Here is a 22493-nt window from a genome sequence, read left to right on the forward strand (position 1 = left end):
ATCAACATTATGCCACAAGTGCTGTCGGTTGAGTTGAACTTACATTGAACCCGGAATTTTCCTTTGCCATCACGGAATCAACCTCAATACATTAGCTTACACCGACAAATCTAAGGTTTGGGTTAAACTAAGGGTTAGAGTATAGCTCCGTATGACCAATTGCAGGTTCTGCGTATAGAAGTTACTTACGTGTTGACGTTTATTTTCAAAAAATAAGAGCATAGTGACGTAACAGCAGTGACATCTTTTTAATTGACCTTTCTTTGCAATCAGTGTGCGATCAAGCCTTTTTGCTGTCAGCCTGAATTCATAAAAGCAGCAAGAGCCCAAAAAACAACAACAACAACCAATCGAGTGATGAGCCAAAGGTGTCGTGAAAACTGCGTGAGAGGGGAAGACAGGATATTCGTGTCCACAGCCAAGTTTTTCAGCGATTGATTCGGGCATCGCTCTCTTTTTTTCTCAGTTGTACACCTGAAGTCCCGTTCAATGAGAGTCAGTCAGACAGACAGCTGATGGTGATACAAAGAGTTTCAGCATCCTCCTCCTCCGTCATTCACAGTCGATTTCGTGCTCTCCACCGCACTGTGCGGCATCAGCGCTGGAACAAACACATTTTACTGGTAAGCTCGCCTGCAATCGAGAATATATCGTGTTATAGAGATGTATTTAAAACACAAACACTGTTTTATTTGTGTTGTGTGAACAGATGAGCAGATCTGTCGCTTGACATAAATATAGTTTAAAATCATCTGATGGAATTTCTTCCATGTATTTCTGTCTTGAATAGTTATGCAACAGATTTTCTCATGTCATTAATATTAGAATGTGATGCCTCTCTAAAAAAAATACGGACTTTCGGAAAAAATAAGCTTTTTTTTCTTTTTTTTCTATCTCGAAACATTAAATGGTGAATGAGGTAGGGGAGACCGGGGCTAGTTGTCACACTGGGGAACTGTCAGATTTGTAGTCAAAACTCCAATTGTGCAGACGTGTTTTCTCTAGCAGATGTTTTGTATGTTGGTTTCAAACATCTACTTCAAACTCCTCATAAATTAGACACATTTGTGTGAATTCTATCATCCAAGGGCATAGCAGTCAGGGGGGGACGTGGGGGGCATGTCCCACGCACTCTTTAAAAAAGGTGATTTGGTCCCCCACACTTTTCCAAGCTAAATCCATACCGAGTCCAAATGGTGGATTTGTCTACAGTATTCTTTCTATTCTGATCTAAATTAATAATGTAGAGATGAGGATCTCACAAACAAGAGTTATTAAGATTGTTCTTAATTGGAAGATTATGTGAAATGCACTTCTTCTTTTAAGCACACATTGTAAGTGGAGTTTATATCAGCGTATGAGTCTTCATTAAGTTATGCTTTTTACATTATGTTTGTGAGATATTAGTTTGATCGGTTCTTTTTGCCAATTTAAGCAGATTACTAGATCTGTGTTAAATATGTAAAGCTATTTTTAATATCCGCTCCTGTTTTTTACTTCCATGTTGGTGTGCAGTCGACAAACAGTAAGATATAAGATAGATCTGCTGTGTTCTTAGAACACTTATGCATTTTAATGAAGTGAATAGATATGTAGACACACTTACATGAAAACGTATGGACATAATTCAAACTCATAATTACTACAAGAATATTATTGTTGTCTTTTGATAAAAGTCATGCTCAGCAGCTCACAATCTGTAGGGAATTATAGATTTGCTTTGTTCTTATAATGCATAAAACCTCTACTAAATCTCTATGTAGGTCAGTTGACATACAAATTTTAAAGGATTACAATTTTCTTTTGATCGTTGATTCAGTGACTAACTCATTTCACACAAGACATCACCAGGCGGCATCACCAGAAATGATCACTGAACAAATCATTAAATGGATCTGAATTAATTTTGGTGAACATAGTCAAAACACTCGAGCCAATTGGATACTTTTAAATCCCACAATGCACAAGCACAGAGTAAAAAATTATATTGTGCACATGCACAATTGTCATTATTGTAATTGATTAAATAATTTATTCAGAACCAGCTTGTGCTCAGTCTTTTATTGTCATGTGTGAAACAGAAGCAAGTGCTCCACAAGATGCCCTTTCTTTTTGCAGCTAACTTTGCAAAATTTTGCAATTATTTTGCAATACTTGAATCTTTAAAATACTACAGATACTGCAAGTATATAATGCTTATATATTATATATACTTGTATATTAATATATACTGTAATATATAAATACAAGACTGTAAGTGTTCGGTCTGTGTGAGCCACCGCTGGTTGCAGTTACAATATAAGTGAATGGGGCCAGCCCATCTACATTAAAATACACGCTTTTTTCAAAAGTATAACCACAAAACGTAAGCATTATGCGTGTTAACATAATTTTGTGTGATAAAATTAGAGATGACATTTACAAGGGTTTACTGGCATTACATCGTCATGACAACGAAGTTGTAATATTTGGATATAACTTTACACAGATATGGTTGGTAAGTGATTTTATCATACTAAAATCATGTTAACACATATAATGTTTATGTCTTGTTGTTATACTTTTAAAATAGTGATTATTTTAATCTTTATAGACTGGCCCTATTCACTTCCATTGTAAGTACAGTGCCTTATTGTATTTTTTTGCTGTTGCTTTTTTTTTTTTTTTTTAAATTTTTTTTCGAGGCTTTTCACCTTTTACTTTGGGTTGAAATTTGAGACTTGAGTGAATGATCAAACTGAGAGTGCAGGATTAAAATGACAACTGAAGATGGATACAATTGGAGCAAGTAGTGTTCATTTAAGTAGTTCTTGGAAATAACAATTGCTCATAAAAACATAATAAACAACCAGGGATTTTCTCAAGTGGGATTTAAAAGCAGTGCATGACATGGTGCATTACAGCTCTTTGCCATGAACAACTAAGGGTGTAGCCTAATCTTTAGAAGAGAATCTGTGCTTGTCAAGACTAGATCAAATTTTGACAGACTGCTCAGTTAGTATGCTGATAAACACAGATTAAAGGAGTAGTTCACCCAAAACCATCTCATTTACTCACCATCATGTCGTTTTCAAACATTCTTTCTTCCATGGAACACAAAAGGAGATGTTTTGAAGAATGTACTGATTGCTATTTTCCATGTATTTACAATGAATGGTGACTAGAACTTTCAAGCTTCAAAAAGGACGCAAAAGTACTTTTATAAAAGTGGTCCAAACGACCATGTTCTTCTAAAGCCATATAACAGCAATTGTCTGAGCAAGAGTTTGAAATTGAAGTTGTATGATTTTCATGAATTTCAGTTCCGTTAACGGTTCCTGTAAGTGCAGTTTTCCATCGATGCTTACTGGACACTGTACTAAAATACTCGGTGACAGTATTTCTTGTAGCGCTGCCTTCTAATGAATCTATTGCGTGAAACGCACAGTGCTACTAGTATATTTTGATTCTCGAATGACTGACTCTTTTGAGCTGGCTGCTTTTGAATCTAAACAGAGCGAAACATACAGCACTTCCAGAATATTCCGATTCCAAAACGAATGACTCCAACGATCCGGTTCTTTTGAATCTACTGCACAAAACATACGGTGCCTCCGGTATAGTCCGATTCCCAAACAAATTACTCTTATGAGCTGGCTCTTTTTAGTGAACCAAAAACACGTATACATCAGTTGGATTGGTTACTGAATTATTCTTTCAGATGTACCGATGCGCAAGTTAGATACATGAGTTTTGTTGAAATAAGTGTAATTTTATAAATGAATAAATGCATGAATGAAATATTCTATCACATTTCTTGTTTGTTTACCATTTTTATTTAATATATAGTTAGGAACAATTATTGTATTGCATTTATGCCTCTAAAAGTCTGCAGACACACCTTTTATGAGAACTGTTTTAAATCTACTGTATTTCATATTTGTTATATCTGCACGTATAACTTGAAAATGATCTTATTATTTGGCAACAGACTGCAGAGGGCATTAAATGCAATAAGAATTGCATCTTATTTCCAAATAATTATTTCCTCAAAAGTACTAAAAGAATCGTTACTGAATTGTTACCGTTAAACAACTGGAATCGTTAAGAGGAATTGGAATCAGAACTGGAATCGTTAAATTCCTTACGATTCCCATCCCTGGACATTATTCACTGAAAATCCTAAAATCTGCTAGATCTCAATTTTGAATTTAAGACAAAAGTACAAATTTTTGATTTGTGAGTCTGATCTTTTCAATGAATCAGTTGATCCAGTTCACAAAACCCGTCTGGATTGATCCGATTCTCGAGTTCAAATCACTGACTCAGTGATCCGGTTGCAGCTGAATAACGACTTAAATTTAAGTCTGTTTCTCACACAATTCCCATCCCATGGCTTCAGAAGACTTGGAATATACCACACAAGTCATAAGCGACCAAACTTTATGCTATGTGACTAAAATATGTCTGTTATTAGCCACTGGCAAGTAAATGTTCAGATTTCAAGTGACTGATCGCCAGTGATTGAGTTGTGTAGTGGCGAAAAATAACTTAAGCACAACAATCTTTTTAATGAATAAGCTAGCGAATAAGAAGCTGGATTCAGCCTCCTATTTATCTCCTGTTGTGTCTCAAAAGCACGCACCCTGAAGGAAATTTACCTTATTTGGATGCAGTAGGTCCTGAGTTATCGCAGTTCACAGTGTCACCATCGCTTTAGTTGAGCCATGATATTCCATAATTACATTTACATTGCATTTAACGACGTCAGCTCTGGTTGTGTTGAACTTTTCCACGGACTGTTTTCACAACATTTTCCAATTTACAGCATGGCTACAGAACAGTGTAAGGCGCCTGTTGGATGTCTGTTAGAAGGTAAAAGTGTTGCCTTCTCTCTGCGAGAGATTGTGGAATTGAAATTGAGAACTTGTACAATAAATATTTGTACAAGAAGACAATATGCATTATGCGAGTAAAGTTTGCTTTGTTTCGTTACGTGTAATGTGTGTCCAAAGATAAGATTCACGCACTCCATTTTCATTGAATAATGTCTTTTTTTAATATCCTTTCTGTTATTTACATTCATCTGGTGATCAGAAATTAAAAAATAAACATTATTCTAATCACACACTGCACGGACGAGGGAAAAAGCATTGTGCAACTTCTATCTCGTTAATGTGCGATACTCTCATTCAAACGTAAACATTTGCTGGCGGAGCTGCCGGTTCTCTTAAAGAGACAATACCATTTTAGCACCTGTTATACGTATCAATGTAAATACTTGTAAATTAAAAGTAAACTTTTACACTTGTAAAAAAAAGTGCATTTAAACAAACATGTAACAAAATGTAGTAAATTTAATGTATGTGTAAATATAAATAAAGGGACAATCATTCATTATGAAATATTTTAATTTCAACAAATACTGTAACTATTGAAGAATTGCAGAATCTATGCAAGGGTTTGATAAAAACCTATACAAAGCCTTGCCCCATAAACCTAATGTATTTACATGGTACTTTTGATATAGTAGCACTTAAATTCTTATTTTAATAGTACAATTATTAAATTATTGTTATATGTGGAATTCTATTTCAATAATTAGGTTCCTACCTTGTGAAAATTTTGTTAAAATTATTTATGAAATTTCAAACAGTGACAATAGCTTTTATTGACATTTCATGACATCATGTAAATTGATAGAATGTGAAATTTGTACTTTTAAAAAAATCAAATGCGATTTAAAATGATACACAAGCAAAATATGAAATAAAATGTACACTCTTGCATGCTATATCACGTGAAGTCATATAAATTAATACTGTAAATGTGAAGATTCACCCTTCTGTTTGCTTAATATATTTTTCAGTTTTCGGTTGCATTACACTTACATGTTAGATATCTGGCTAGTAAAAACAAAAATTTACTAGCCAATGCCGATTCTTTCTCCAATGTGTATATTGTACTTTTTTTATTTTTTTTATTTATTTATTTTTTGCCATTTTAGAATTTGCCCCAGTCTCTATTCTCTTTCATGATGAGGAAAGAAGTGCCCATATTCTTCAAAAAATCACCTCTTTTATTTCACAGAAGACATTAAGTCATATGTGTAAATAAATACAGAATTTTCATGTCTTGGTGAACTACTCCTTTAAGAATAACTGCTGTGTGATCACTTTATGTAGACTAAGTATGCTTTTTATATAGAGACTTCTGTCCTTGTTAAGTCTTTGTTATGATGTCTTCCTCCTGGCCGGTTTGATTGACAGGAATAAAGAAACTCAGCCTGAAGTGTTCCATTGTCAGTGTCTCTTTCCTCTTTAAAAAGGTCATTACCTATTTCCTGGAATTTTGCTCTAAGACTGTATCACCTTTGGGAAAATACCATTCAAACAGACCCTTCAAGTGTTGAACAGCTGTAATCTGGCAATATGTCACCTAAGATTAGTCTTCGTTCTCTGCACCTTCCCTCGCATTATCTGATACTGAGTTCAAGGTGGTTTACTCAACCAACATCACTGTAACCTTACATGTTACTTTACCTATGAACTGCATTTGATAGAAGATTAGATAAATAGAATGCAAAGATAGAACATTATTTTAATCAAATTTTAAAATAAAAATCTGCACCGATCTAAGTATGATCAGAACAACAGGGAAAATACGAGACAGGTGGTCAGAGCAATTGGAGGCATAAAATACCCGAAATACCAATTGTTTTGGGTCGCAGGTATGTATGTATGTATGTGTGTATGTGTGTATGTGTGTGTGTGTGTGTGTGTGTGTGTGTGTGTATATATATATATATATATATATATATATATATATATATATATTGTACAGTGTTAAAGCTGAGAATCAAAGTAAAATCTGCAGCAAAACCAGTTAAGAAACAATGCAATATACAGTACGTTGTAAGATGTAGTTTTATATATTGCAGATCTTTGATCATGCATATCCCTTTCATATTTCTCTGCAGAGGAGGGTCAAGGTTAAAAATAAAAAAAAGCCTTTAAATGTGCTGTGTTGGGGGTTTTCTCAATGGGCAGAGTTCATACATATGTCTGTCTGATGTGAAACAGCATTAGTCTGTAAGAGGAAGCCTTGCAGACCTTAAAAGGTGCTGATGAAAACATCTAATGGCCGTAGATGGATGTAATACAATTTGATGGATTGTCAAACTTCATCTGTCAGATGGAGATGATGTGTCAAGAAGAGCACTGTTTTTTTTTTAATGACAATTGTGTTGTGCTTAAGCTGTCCCCTGGTACATAGATTTGCAACACCCATCTCCCAAGGAGCAAGGTGACACTGTATTTTTTTACAGGATGCCCCAAGGCAGTTAAACAGAGCACAGGAGTGAAGTTTGAAATTCAACTACAGCCCTGTAGCCCAAAAACTGACATTTAGAGAATGATCAGAAAAGTTATGCTTGTTGCCACGAATTTAGGAAAGTGCTTCATGCTTTGGTTTCAAAGCATCCCTTTGACAAAAGATACACAGCTAAAATACATCCCAACATTTTAAGGAATAATTCACCCAAAAATGAAACTTCAGTCATCATTTACTTACCCTCATGTTGTTCCATACAAGTATCTGGAACACAAAAGGAGAAGTTAAGCAGAATGTTGATGGGTCATTGACAAATAAGGTTGTCCGAGCTGATAAAAATGATAATATTTTAAATCTCTAGTTTTAAACACACGTGTCAAGTTTGTAGAAATGTAATCTTTGTGTCCAGTTTGGTTTCATACATTTTTGAAAAACATTTTCAACAAAATGTATTTAATGATTTTAAAAATGTCATGTGGTGTAACCATGAATTAAAGGGTAAAATATTTTCCTTGCTGATTAAATACATGAGAGTGTGCACAACTTAAAGGAATATTCCGGGTTATATATAATGTTGATTACCACAAAAAATTATTTTGACCCATCCCTCCTTTTCTTTTAAAAAAGCAAAAGTCTAAGTTAAAGTGAGGCACTTACAATGGAAGTAAATGGGGCCAATTTTTGAACATTAAAATACTCATTAAAAATATACGAGACATATATAATATGCATGTTAACATGATTTTAGTGTAATAAAATCGCTTTTTCTGTGTTAAGTTTTAGACAGTTTTACAACTGTAACCTCCTTTTTTTTTTTTTTATAAAGAAAAGGACAGATCAGTCAAAATATTTTTTTGTGGGTAATCAACATTACACCACAAATGCTGTCGATTGAGCTTAATTTGTAATGAACCCTGAATTCCTTTAATCATTCATTTCAAAAAAGTTTTTTTTTTTTTTTTTTTTTACAAATAGAATACATTTTTGAGTTAAGAATATCAAGAAGTTTTCTCAGGGTTACACCACATGACTTGAACAAAACATGCCATTTCATAAAATTGTCAAAATATCAGATATTTTTAAAAAACTTCACACAGTCACAAGTCTAAGGGTGTCCTCTTTGTTTTAATTCTTTTTTTTTTTTTTTTTTACATTAACAACAAATTGGCAACCTACATGTTGGTTACACCACATGACTTTAAATTGCTGGACATATTGATCAAATTTTAAAATAATTGTTTCACTGCTTATCACTGACTTTTTGTTTAATTTATTTTTGTTAAAGAAATATTAACCCTTTAATTTCTGAGGGTGTTTTTAAAGATTTCCTGTTTCAGTGGCATCCCCAAAATTAAAGGCTTATAACTCGACAGAAAACAAGGAGGGTGTGGTATCATTGTAAAGAAAACTAAAAAAAGGTTTTAGTCAGTTTCTCAGACTAAGAAACTGCTGGGAGAAAAAAATTTTAGCAAAAATGTTACTTTTTTTCTTATTTTTCTGATTCGACATTATAGATCTCTGGGTTTAAATAAGGTGGCTCCGAAAGATTTATTCCCAATTATGTCAACTGTATCTGAGAAAATGTTTTTGTTGATACGACAAAGCAATTAAAAGTTTTAATCAAAAAAATTAATAGTGTCCAAAAACTTCTTCATGTGTCCAAAAGCCTCTACAAAAAAATAAAACATAATAATTGTACATACCAACTAATTCTACATGCAAACACAACAATGACTAAAGGTTTGCATAGGATGCAGACATGATTTTAGTAATGAGATCTCACAGAATGAGTGTCTTTCGACTCAATCAGTCTGCATCGAGTTTGTGTCATTTACTTGGTGCCATCTGCTGGTGGCCATATGTAACATTGTGCTTTGTGTGGATTATCTAATGATCTGTGCATCAGATTACCTTGTGTGTGGGCTAGTTTGAAAGATAATCGCCTCCTTGTACAGTTTTGGTCATAACGCCTGCATGCATTGGAAAGTACAGCTTCTAAGCTTTCAAACGATACCTATTTTGTGTTGGTCAAGACTGAAGTTATTAATATTTTGAAGAAAAAAAATTCTTGCAGGCCCGCGATCCGAGCTTAAAGCGTTAATAAAAGATTATTCTGCAATACTCGTGCCAACATTTCTTTATTCAAGAATTTCAGCATTTAGCGATATGTATTTTTTTATTTTTTTATTACTGTCTCTGAACAGTTACACCACTTGACATTTTTAACTTTAAGCCCCAGAAAAAAATATCAAATTGACTTTGAACTCAGAAATTGAAAACATGTTCATAGTAAAAGAGGCGTATTCAAGCCATTGTTTTGTGTAAATTGCATTTTTATATATTTTTGAATAATTTAATAGATCTGGACAAAAAATGAGTGTCACGTCATTGACCCTGATGCTGCTCTTTTCCATACAATGAAAGTGAATTGTGACCAGAGGCCGTCAAACTCCAAAAATGATAAAAAGCATCAAAATGATTATGGTAAGAGTTATAGTGGAGGGGAAGATTTTCAGTGAATAATGACTTAAATTTTGGTCTTTCCCTCACTTAAAATCATTATATGGCTTGAAATTTAGCACTTGAGTCGTACTATGGCACATGGGACTATTTAAATGGTGCTTTTTGTCTTTTTTGGAGCTTGACGGTGCTTGGTCATCTTTCACTTTCATTATATGAACAACAGCAGTGTGAACATCAGTCCTTACATCACTATTTGTTCAAAATTGAAAGTCATAAAGCTTTGGAACGACATGAGGAAGAGTAAACGATGACAGAATTCTCATTTTCGGGTGAACTAATTCATTACAGAATTCTAATGTTTTCATTTTAACATAGCTTTATATTTTATATCCTGCTATTTTCATGCCCTCCCATATATAATAGACTCTACTGCATACAGCAGCTGTTCTACAAGCTTGATTTTCCGATAAACTGACTCGTCTCTGTGTAGTTGGCCGGCCCAGATGGATTTGAACCACCCTGCCTTGGGCCACTTTGGGACTATTACCTCCATTATGATTCCTATGTAGGGAATTGCCCTTCCACCATCCTATAGGAAGACTTATATTTATGGAAACTCAGTGGTGTGCCTTAGAACTAATGTAAATCCACGATACCATGCAGTTCCATACACTCTTTCCCCATCTCTGCATATCACAGATACTTCTCGCCATGAACCTGCATCCATAACACTTTTTCAGCTGCTGTATTCTGTATGTCATTGTCCTGTTACGGAAGGTCGAGAGAGAGTCCGTTCCATACAGAGAGAGAGAGAGAGAGAATTTCCAGCTATCTGACCAGAATCACGCAAATGCAGGCATGGTTGTTGAAAAGTGTTATCGCCGTCTGTGTAAATGACATCATCAGTGGGGAAACTGTTATTTTGTCTGATTATCAGAATAGCTCGAGGATACAGTCTTCAATCAAGTTGTGAGCCCGTCCCTGACAGCCATATCTTCTTTTTTAAAGATTGTTGCAAAGATTGCAGCAGAAAATACAAATTTACATTTTCTGAAAACAATGTGAGTGGTGTTTGCCAAACTCATTACCTATGCGGTTGCTAGCATGTCCTGGGTAAAGTCAAAAGAGCTCTGCAAGTCTCTATTATAGTCCCTTACTATGGCTCCTTGAAGTTGGATTGATCTGTTTCTCACCTACACTTATCATATCACTTCTGAAGACATAAATTAAACCGCTGGAGTCTTATGGATTACCTTTACACTGCCTTTTATGTGCTTTTTGGACCTAATGTGGACAATTTGGGTACCCATTTACTTGCATTGTGAGGACCAACAAAGCTGAAATATTCTTCTAAAAATCTTTGTTTGTGTTCAGCAGAAGAAAGAAAGTCAAAAACATCTGGGATGGCATGAGGGTGAATAAAAGATGAGAGAATTTTCATTTCTGGGTGAACTATCCCTTTAAGGAAATCATTTTAAGTCTAAAGGAATCGTTTGTTTAGGTTTGAACTTTCACATTCTTATTTGTTTACTGCACTGTATTATCAAGAGTCCATTTAATCAGAGGTTATCATAAGCCTGACATAACCCAAGGTTATAATAAAGCTGTCAATTACCCAAGTGACTCATCGCTGCTAATATGAGTCAAATTGCATGCTAATGCCTGGAAGCACAATAAACTACCAACAAAATGATTGCTGACATTAGTATTCCACTGGAGTTCACATGGTTGATAATGAAGTGAGATTCATCTCTCAGTAATGCAGGTTGTCTGACCAAAGTGTTTGTTTATGGTAGTTGTTGACAGTCTTTTGAAGGGCAGCTAAGAGCTGAGAAGAATCTTGCAGCTACAGTAAACAGGTTCCAAACCCTAAGGAAAAAACGAATAAACTACCAGAGCTTCTGTCAGAAGAGCCGAACTCTTCAAGGTTAATGGAAGAAGAAAGCACTTGGGCACAATTCACTCTTTTGTTTTCTGATCCAATCTATTACATCTGACTGTGCAAATGGAGACAGCACCTCACGAATAATGATGTCCAGTTGTGTTTTTCGGCTGTCTTTGAGGTTTGTTTTACATAAGCTTTCTGTGATTTTTTTCAATGTTAAAATACTATCTCCTTTTCCAGAGGCGCTCTCAGTAATTTCTTTGCACCTCATTTTCCTTCATTTTTATCTTTTTGGTTTCATTCATTACCTTTATTCTTCATATCTCAAACGACAATGAGCTTTTGATTTGCAGTATAGTGGTGACTCTCTGTGAGCAGTTATGAAAGCATGTCGCTCAGGCTTGTCTGTGTGATATTAAAATGAGATGATTAATTCAGTACGTCCTTATATAATTTCACACATTCCCTTAAAAGCTTGAGTCACTCTTCACACACAGAAACCTCAATTTCGACTGTATTTGCCTGTGATATATGCCATTATATCTCTGATAGAGAACATTCCAATGCTGTGGTAATACAATGCTTTGTATCCTGCAGTAAAGGACACATCTATCAGAGAATCTCAGATATCTGATATCTCATATCTGAACTCAATCTGTGAATATCCTTAGTCTGTTTGTAATTACAGTGCTTGCAAGGCAAGCTTCTTTCTTTGTTGTCTTTGGTGCAATTTTCTGCAATTCAGCTCCAATCGCTTAACTAACAGACTCCATTTAAACTTTATTTTGAAGATAATTTCAGCCTTAGGTGTGCAGCATATATTTGTATTTTATAAACTTTATATTTGGAAGACATTTGCATTTTGACATGTAATACCCCATGAATTCAGAATTGGAGTTTTGTGGCTTTTAGTCCCTATCTATGAGCTTTGATGCCATCTTTATTCTAGTGTACTCCTAAAAGCCAAAAAATAAACTTTTAGCAGATACACATATGGAACAGACCAAAAATATTGACCAAAAACCAACAGACCAAAAATATTGATGAAATCGGCAACAGTATATCGAAGATTTGCTGCTGAAATAGGTCTGTGCTTATTGAAATTTGAACCACTGCCCCAGTGGCCGAAGCTGGAAGTGGTGTTAACAAATGGGCGCAAAAATTGCAGATGGCAGCCCAAAAATGCCCCAGAGATGAAGAGGTTAATAAAAATTGAACCATTTTTGGGAGTCTCATTCAATGTCTGTCTCCCTCTCTATATCAATATTTGTGTTTACACCTTTTCCAATTTCAATTTCACCAAAACACTACTCGTTTGCTGCCTTTCAAGTACAGCTATTTCCTGTAGAAAATGCAAATCTATTTTGTAGTATGCCTTTTGAAAAATTATGTCTGATAAATTATGCTCTTTAGGGCCGTGAAGGCTTGAAACTTTGGAGTTTATAATCTCAGTAAGGCATTCCCTGAATCAGTTTGTCCCACTTCATGTGAGATGAATGACGTAGGCTAATAAGCTGGTGTGAAACTCCAGACAGTTGGTTTGGAGGAGAGAGAGGATATTTAGAGTGGCTTAGTTATGACACTTAGTCAATTCAGAGATTCAGCATGGCCTGGTACGAGGAATATATTAGCCAAGAGACTGTGGGAGTAAAATATTCAATGCTATTGCCAATCTGTATGCATTACAGGAGGCCTGTGAACTTGCTGATTGCATACAGGCAAAATGCAATGTCGAAAGAAATTGATAGGGATAAGAATTGTAAGGAATGTTAACTTGTAAGGAATTGAATTTACGATTCTTTAAATCTGATGTGTACATTTTTTTCAGTGTTCATATTCGTTCTCGTATCCCAGTTTAATATGCTGAATTAACTATTTGGATGAATTAATTAAAGGTTTATTTAGCCTAAAATCAATGTCTGTCTGTCTGTCTATCTATCCAACCTTACAGAATGATTGGTGTTCATGCATTCTAAACCTGTCAATGCTATGTGTTGTGTTAATACATCTACATTGGCAGTTTATTGCAAAATCAGTATTTTTTGATTGCTTTAGGACATGCAAGCCACATGAGGCCAAAGACAAGAGAACTTAAAGATAAAAAGGGATAAAGAGGAAATTCTATCGAGATTTCTCCATCTGTCAGCTTAACAGACAGAATGACCTGTCAACATCCCGTGGGACTTTTTGCAAAGAGTGTTAGTTGAGTCCATGCAGTTATTAGAGCAAACCAAGTCATGGGTTTGGAGCGACAAATGCAGGAACTAATTGGTTGGTTTATGAAATGGGTAAAACCTTTTAAGAGGGACATACACTAATTTTTCTCTTTAAACAAGATATTTCTGTTCTCATATTTGAAACATCTGTTGGATTGAAGGAGCTTAACCTCTCCCAGAGTTAAATCCATTCCCTTCCCATTAAATCCCTCTCAACACACTGTCCATTTTAATGCCAGATAACATTCTTTGTATGGTCCTTTTCCCCTAGGTCAAACAACTAACTGGCCATCTGCGAATAAGTGCCAAACCCTAAACAATGAGTATCCTCTGCTGTTTGAAGAGCCACTTTTGAGAACAACGCCACTGGTGTCTCTAGCTGCTCTTTAATCAACTCCAGCACATATGGATGTCTCTTCATCCCCTATGCCCGACAACATCAGCAACAGTTCAGCTGGGTTTGGCCAGACAACATGGGTGGAGACTAATGTATGCCCTCCTTCTGTGAGTGGCATGACCCTTCTGATAGTGGCTTATAGCACCGTCATAGCCATTGGCTTGGTGGGCAACACCTGTTTGGTCTTCATAATATCCAGACAGAAGGAGATGAGGAACGTCACCAACATCCTCATTGCCAACCTCTCCTGCTCGGATATCCTCATGTGTGTGGTGTGTCTTCCTGTCACGGTCATCTACACATTGATGGACCGCTGGATCTTGGGGGAGACGTTGTGTAAGGTCACACCATTTGTGCAATGCATGTCTGTGACGGTTTCCATCTTCTCGTTGGTTCTCATCGCGTTGGAGCGCCATCAATTGATCATCCACCCAACTGGATGGACCCCGGCTGCAGGGCATTCGTATCTGGCCGTCGCGGTTACTTGGATGGTGGCCTGCTTCATTTCCCTACCCTTCCTCTCCTTTAACATCCTTACCAACGCACCATTCCAGAACCTCAGCCTGCCCTTCAACCCGTTCAGCGACCACGTCATCTGCATGGAGCTCTGGCCATCTGAAGGTAACCGATTGGCCTACACCACCTCGCTTTTGCTTTTCCAATACTGCCTACCCCTGATTCTCATTCTGCTCTGCTACCTTCGCATATTTCTGCGTCTGCGTAGACGGCGAGACATGGTGGAACAAGCCACTGAAGCGCGACAAAGAAAAGCGCGGGGTGCTCAACGCATCAATGCCATGTTGGCCGTGATTGTGGTCGCTTTTGCGCTGTGCTGGCTGCCGCTAAATGTCTTCAACACCATCTTTGACTGGTACCACCAAGCCCTTCCTTCTTGCCAGCATGATGTCATATTCTCTGCCTGCCACCTGATGGCTATGGCTTCCACCTGCGTCAACCCGGTTGTGTACGGCTTTCTCAATACCAACTTCCAAAAAGAACTGAAAGCAACGCTTCAACGCTGCCACTGTGGCTGGGGGGTACCAGAGACTTACGAGAGCTTCCCGCTCTCAACGGTGGCCACCGATGTCACCAAGGTTTCCTCCATGCAACGCGGCTCCTTGATCAAATTGGAACAGTGCGCTCACTGCTAACAAGAAAGGGAAGGGAAGAAGAATAGAACGAGAGTTTGGAGGGGAGGTTTTGAGGATGAGCTGGCACTGTTTCCATGGAGATGTGGAATTGCTATGTGGGTTTCTGCATCAGTTCATACACATGAGATCTAAAAACAACCTCTACCCACTGTTACAGTGTTCCAGGGTTCAAGTCAAGTCGTCTTGAAGTACAACTAAGGGATGAATATTTCATTAAGAATGTGATTATTCCTCTGACAACACTTTTAAGCTGTTGCGTTATGAAACAAGATATTTATGAGACTTAATCGTCATTGCGCAAAAGTGACACATCTCTTATGACAAATGTTTAAAAACAATAAATGGATCCAGCGCTGCTATCAAGCAGGAAGTTGTCATTATAATGAAGTAATTTTCAGGTGCGATTTAAGTTCTTCGTTAAAATCACTGTAGCAGTCATGTTCACTACCTTCACCAAAGTATATTTTCAGTTCATGTCTGATACTGCTGTTTTTTTTTTTTTTTATTGTTGCTGTTGTTGTTTGTTTAACTAATTGTAACTGTTACGGTTAGTGTGTTGCTTTGATGAGACTGCTTAAGGTGCATTTTAACTTTTAATTGTGCCTCTGTAATGTTGGAAAACATATTTGATGTTTGAGCATTGGTGTTAACTTAGCAACATCCATCTTCTATAGAGCACAACCATTCATTTTTTCCATAGGGGTTTCATAAAATACTTCATAAAAGCATTCTAAGCCATGAACGAAACCATCCAGCTCCGAGGAGAATCACAAGGTTACAGGCTTCAATTTGAAACAAAAAAGTGTTTGAAAATTGGATAAAAAGACAAAGGTACAAGACTGTGTACTTAATGTCTGTAATGAAGGAATGAACTACAATCTTATGAAGCATTGCAAATGATGTTATTGAATTAAAACCAATGGAAATAAATAAACTATTCATTTAAGTTGTTAGAGAAAAGTTAAGTTGGTAAAAAAATAATATATTGTATATTATTTCCAAAAATTCAGATATATACAAATATATAAGTAGTTTCAGTGTAGGGAGACCGACTCGATTGCGTCATTCACAGTGTGTCGTGGGAGTGGGCAGTCGCTGCAGAGCTCTTTTGCTGTGACTCTGTTTAGTGGATCTTTCTCGCTAGGATTCACGGGTAGTGTAGTTCTTCACCAGGAATTACGCTATTAATGCTGCCATTATGAGCAATCGTAATTATCCTACTTCCCACTTCTAAAGTGGTAATTACGAGTATGTTACTTTCAAGTGCTTTATTGTCGGTAAATACAGGAAACATGGACGATGCCAGGTTCAGTCATACATATTTCTTGAGGAACTTTTATTTTGACAACATAATGCATATTAGTCAGTTAGCTTGCTGATGATAATGGAATTTTGCTGTTTTCACAAACAAGCTATTTTCATGGTGTACAAATTTACAAAATGCATCAAATGGTTGGTGATATACAAAAATGAATATGACTGAAATAGCAAGCACTAAGAATTGGCTGTATTTAGAAAAATTAATAAAACCTGTCATTCACTACAGAAACCGTACTGTCCTCCGCCATGTTGAAAGTTTACGACTCCTCCCATCTCAGAAAATCTCAAAATGATCTCGGAGTTTCCCAGTCATAATTACGACTTGAGGGGTCATTCATGTGGGGGGGACTTGTATTTACGATAATTCCGATAGCATGTGAAGGCAGCATAAATATGATTTTTTTTTTTTTTTAATAAAGTTGAAATAACTGATGAACTGATGGCTTCAACAGAAGCATACACCATCGATTAACAACACTGGAGCTCACGGTAAGTCTGTCTTTAAAGGTTTATATAAGTTATCGATAAAAATAAATTAGTCTATGGAGAAAATGGATGGGATTTTTACTGTTGGAACCAGACTGTTGAGCTCTGTTGTGATAGAAACATGACTGTGCCAGTGCTAGTTTGGTTTAAAATATTGTTTTGATAATGTCTTTATGATGACTGATCAAGCAAAGTTCAACTTCTAATTGATTCTAGTTGGTGTTTACAGTATTGTTGCCTTATAAATGGTAGTTTCGAAAGTGCAAATAAATTTGGAAACATGACATCCATGCACCATTCTCTGTCACTTGTGGTTTCTCATGCTTATCTCCACACTGTTGTTCTACTGCAGCATCACTAGTAATTCATTGCACTTATTACTGAGGATGAACTGATTTGCGTATACACCAGGTGTCTTTAATCCCAATGTATGAGCCTCTAAGTGCACTTTTACTAAGTCCTCTTGTGCAGTCGATATGATATGAAAAGCCGATGGTTTATTTATAATTAATTAGTAACTCACTTTGTAAAAACTCTGAATTCAAATGCACAATCCAGAAATAATAATAGCCACAATATCTAGAAGGGTTGGCACTCCTAAGAACATGTAATATTAAATTTGAATTCTGTTAATGCAAAAAAACAAAATCCCGCCATTAATGGACATTGCAGTAGTTAAAGTGGCACTTACCTATAGGCTACATAATGAGGGAAATCATCCAAAACGCTTTGAAACCAGCAGATTTCTGAGATATCAGTATGATATCCATTAATGCTGCACAACTGATTGAATTCAGATTTAAATTGCAATATGGTTTTGTGCGATTACTAAACCTTAAAAAGCTGCGTTTTAAACTGCAAAAACATACGTTTTCTAGAAGTACAAAATAAGCTATTTTTTTATATCAATCACCATGTTATCACATTTAGTCACTGTATCTTTTTATCTTGTATGTATCTCTCATTGTGGCTCTCTTTAAAATTTTGGCCAGTCATGTGTTCAACAGATCCAGTGTTCAATGGAAATTATTTATTGTTAGTGAAAAAGCTTTTGTTCCTCTTTGTAAATTCTTTAAGCATTCCTAAGTAAAAAAAAATGATCTGAAGACAAAATAAGGCAAGTTGCAAAATATTGGTGTCGTTATCGGCCTATAGTTGTTATTGTTATATGTTGTTAAAATTGGTATCGGCCAAAAATCGGTATCGGCCAAAAGTTTTTGTAGCTCTGTTCTAAAACATTTAGCTGTTTCTGTTGAGGGTAACTGCGGTGCACAGGTGGAACTCATTCACCACTTATCTTCCCAGCCCCGCCCTACTCGCCACAGTAACCTTCTGTGACTCATCTGTGCTAAAAACCATTTCGTAAGAGACACAAATTGGTCCACTTTTAAATGACTTTCTCTTTTTTTGTCAAAGATGCCAAATTATACTACACTCAAGTGTGCTATATATGACATCTCATGTGATAAAATCATGGCCATTCTTCAGTGAAAGGTGTTCAGGTCAAGCAGTCCGGCTTCGAGAGGTTACTAATCTTGGTTCACTTCACTTGTTGCCTGGCTGTTCCCGCTCTTTCATTGCGGCCGCGGTTTGTCATTAGAGAAGTTGAAATGTATGGCACACAGATAAAAGCTTTGCTCTCTCCCCTCTTCTGATTTTAGCTAACCTTGTTTTCTCATTCTTGATAAGATGCACTTCTTTTAAATTGCAATTGACTTTTGATGCGTCACTAACAATTTCCGAAAGTGAAGTGTTTGAAGAGGCTGGTTCGGTACTTTTCCGTGTAGGCAGAATCCTCAGGGGACCTACCATCAAAAGACAGCTTTGAGATTATATATAGCTGGATAATCATCATTTGTCCAGGGGGATTGGGACTTGAATCTCAGCTCTTATTTATAATTCTCATCGTTTCAGTTTATTTGCTCGCCGGCATGGATTATCTGCAATGCTCTAATAGAAAACGAGCCCCTCTTGCTGTATATTTATTTCCAGTGTCATCTAAAGAAGCCAAGGAGCTTTGATGTGTACTGCTTGATATGACAGAAATTCTCCTATAGTCTTTCTGCAATCATTAGCCTCACATACTGTATACTTGCAAATGCAGCACATTTTCAGACTCTTTGATGTTTGAAGTCATATGCTGCAGCTTCGGTCATTCCTACTATCAGGGGCGGACTTCGAAGAGAAACCGGCCCTGGATTTTAAGTAAAAACCGGCCAAAAATTTGTTGAGCTGGGGATTGAATGGAGGGTGGGTTCGGCCATTCTGCCCCATTCGACATCGTTTCGCGGCCGGCCAACTGGGAAAAGTCCCTGGTTCTCCATCTTATATGTCTTTATGTAGACTTATTGGATAAAATATTAGACCATTTTAAAGATGGAAATCATATTAGTTGTTGTCTTTTATCACAAAGAAAAGACAACAATTAATTTGAAGTTTTTAAGAATTTAACTACTTTGATGTATATTTGCATATAGTGCAAGTTGTATGGGCTATACCTCCTGAGACCCCCACATTGCGTTTTGGCTTCGCTATAGGCTATGCATAATTCAGTTTCGTTTAAACTGACTGATTTCAGTTCAGGAGACTCTAGGCTGTCATTAAAGGTTAAACTTTCGACGCAACGAGTCATGTGACAAAACAATATAGTGCCGAGCTGAGTTTGTCTTTGTAAGAAATGGCAACAAAACTACATCTGGTAAGAAATCTCATTAAGTTTTTACATTAAAACCTGTTTGAGTCAAAAGTATAAAGTCTCTAGTTTCATCAGATATGCCATTTCAAAAATGTCAGCAATTTATTGCGCAATTGGCATGCTGTTAAACACAATGACTATAGGCTAATTTTCCTTAAAATATCCTGTATTGTGCGTTATCAAAGTGAGAATCAATGGATGAATCCAAAAGCTGAAAAATTGTGCTTTCAGAGGCTTTATATGGAGTTAGGATGAAAATAAGGTGCATTTTAAACTCTTCTGAGAACAGTGCAGACAGACAGCACACTGGAGGTTGAATCATTCACTTAATAGGGAGCAAGGGATCATCCTTTAGCTTTCCTATGCAGCCAAGTGCATTCACTCCTAACATCTGGTCAAAAGTTCAGTGTCAGGCTGCAGATGATGTTTGGACCACTCAACATGTTTGGCAGACATGGGACAATGGTAATCAGTACATAGATTCAGAATTTTAATGTATAATATTATTTTAACATGGCTGGCATTGATTGGATGATGCTGGCCATTACTTTGAATCAGAATTATTTATGCTAATTTATTATGTAATGTCTGTAACGTCTGAAAAACATGAATAACCAACACTCCTGGAAACATAATAAACAATTTGATAAAAAATTTAAAAAATATGACTTTCTATAGCTTGGTATTATATAAAATAACTTTTCACAACCACATATGTGGACATCAATTTTTAGGACAACTATTTGGTCTAAAAAAGATTAAAAAAAATGTAGCATATTTCCTTGGGGCTACTAGTTCCAAAAGGGGAATGGAGAATGAACATAGCAGTCACACTCGGGTCTCAGGAGGTTAATGATACTTTTATGAAGGTTTTACTTCATTTTGGAGCTCGTCAGCCCCAGTCCCCATTCACTTTCATTATATTGATAAGAGTGGCCAGGATATTCTTCCAAAATTCACTTCTTTGTTCCACAGTCATGTTTGGAATGACATAAGGGTGAGTAAATTATTCCTTTAAGAAATATTCCAATATTGTTTTGTTATTATTTTTGTTATTTTTTGTTTGTTTTGTTATCAGTATTAGCAATGGATTACATGAATTCTGTGTTTTGTGGCACTAAAACATTCCATCCTGCTTTAAAAATGACAGAAATAGGCATAATATCCAAATTACTTCAAGCTGAACCCCTCATGTAGGCTAACTTTATGTATTTCTTTTTAGAGATCCTGGTAATTTCTTTGCCATTGTGTAAATAATTAATCAAGTATAAGTGCATGAGCTTGCCCAGAGCACATTTCTGAAAGTCTAGTATACTTTTATATGGAAGTACTTCTTTATATTACAACACAAGCATATAGATTTTTTTAAAAGTTAGAGAGTTTAAAAGGTACTGCATAATAGGATGACCCACTTGTTAGATAATGCACTTTTTTCTCTTGTTCTTAGCTTAGATGCTTACAAGTACATGCTGTACTCAAAATTTACTGTCATGTTCTTACAATAATAATGTCTGTGTCTTCCATTTATGATTGCAATTTTTCATTTATTGAGACATAAGACCAATTGGGTCATTATATATTTCACAAAATTGCCTTTTATCTTTTTATGTTGCTACTGGTTATTACAAAACGATTTTATGATATTCTTACAAATGGAATGTCACATTTTGCTTTCCTTTATTCATTAGTTTCCAATATTACATTATTTCAGAGTTAATTTCTTTTCATCTGTAGCATCAAGAAAGACCACGAGAAAAATATAAAAATTGTGAACTTCTGCTTCAAGGCTGTGACAGTCATCTCGGATGCCATTTATATGTAAATGCTTCCATGATTCAAACATTCAAATCCTTTGATTCACATTTAGCCAAAATGCCTTGAAATGAAAAAGTATGGGAAAGCATTGAAAACATTCTGTAATAAGTTGAAATGCTAATTTATAAAAATAAAAAATAATAAAGGGATAGTTCACCCAAAAATTAACATTCTGTTTTGATTTACTCACCCTCATGTTGCTCCAAACCCATTTGACTTTCTTTTTTTCTTTCTTTCTTCAGAATGTTACTTAGCCTCAGTCACCATTTACTTTCATTGTTTGGGAAAAGGATGCAATGGAAGTGAATGGTGACTGAGGCTTAAATTTTGCCTTATACTTTTCCATTTGTGTTTTACGGAAGAAAGAAAGTCATACGGGTTTAGAACACTAGAGGATGAGTACACAATGACAGAATTTACATTTCTGGGTAAACTATCCCTTTCATTTAATGTATTTACCCTTTTGCATCTTTGTATCACCTATGTACTGTATGGCTGGTAAGTGCTATTAGTTTCAAATGCAACAGATGCATGGGGGATTTACAAGTTTCTTGACAATCTGTTAACTTAGCCTTTTCATAAAAACAAAAAGTATTATGTACCACTATATGTCTGGCAGCTTCAACAAAGCCTGTCTGCCATAGTTATATTTGCCAGAAATGCTTAAAAGGAGGCAACATGAATCCCAGGGGACTATTTTATACGCTGCGTGAATTAAGTTCAGGAGTGTTCCAGTTCTACGGCTGTGTGAGTG

General features: G+C 36.0%; 1 protein-coding gene across 1 annotated transcript; it reads left to right on the plus strand.

Moving 5' to 3' along the window:
• The first annotated feature begins 381 nt into the window (after positions 1-381).
• On the plus strand, positions 382-17514 carry npy8ar (neuropeptide Y receptor Y8a). Its single transcript, XM_051685665.1, has 2 exons — positions 382-623; positions 14147-17514. The coding sequence occupies exon 2, from the start codon at positions 14281-14283 to the stop codon at positions 15421-15423; it is 1143 nt and encodes a 380-aa protein (XP_051541625.1). The 5' UTR covers positions 382-623; positions 14147-14280; the 3' UTR covers positions 15424-17514.
• Positions 17515-22493: the final 4979 nt, after the last annotated feature.

This window comes from Myxocyprinus asiaticus, chromosome 43 (assembly GCF_019703515.2).
Source record: "Myxocyprinus asiaticus isolate MX2 ecotype Aquarium Trade chromosome 43, UBuf_Myxa_2, whole genome shotgun sequence".
Classification (NCBI taxonomy): Eukaryota; Metazoa; Chordata; class Actinopteri; order Cypriniformes; family Catostomidae; genus Myxocyprinus; species Myxocyprinus asiaticus.

Excerpts from the sequence above, each read along its gene's own strand:
- npy8ar (XM_051685665.1), top strand. The coding sequence starts at position 14,281 with ATGGATGTCTCTTCATCCCCTATGCCCGACAACATCAGCAACAGTTCA.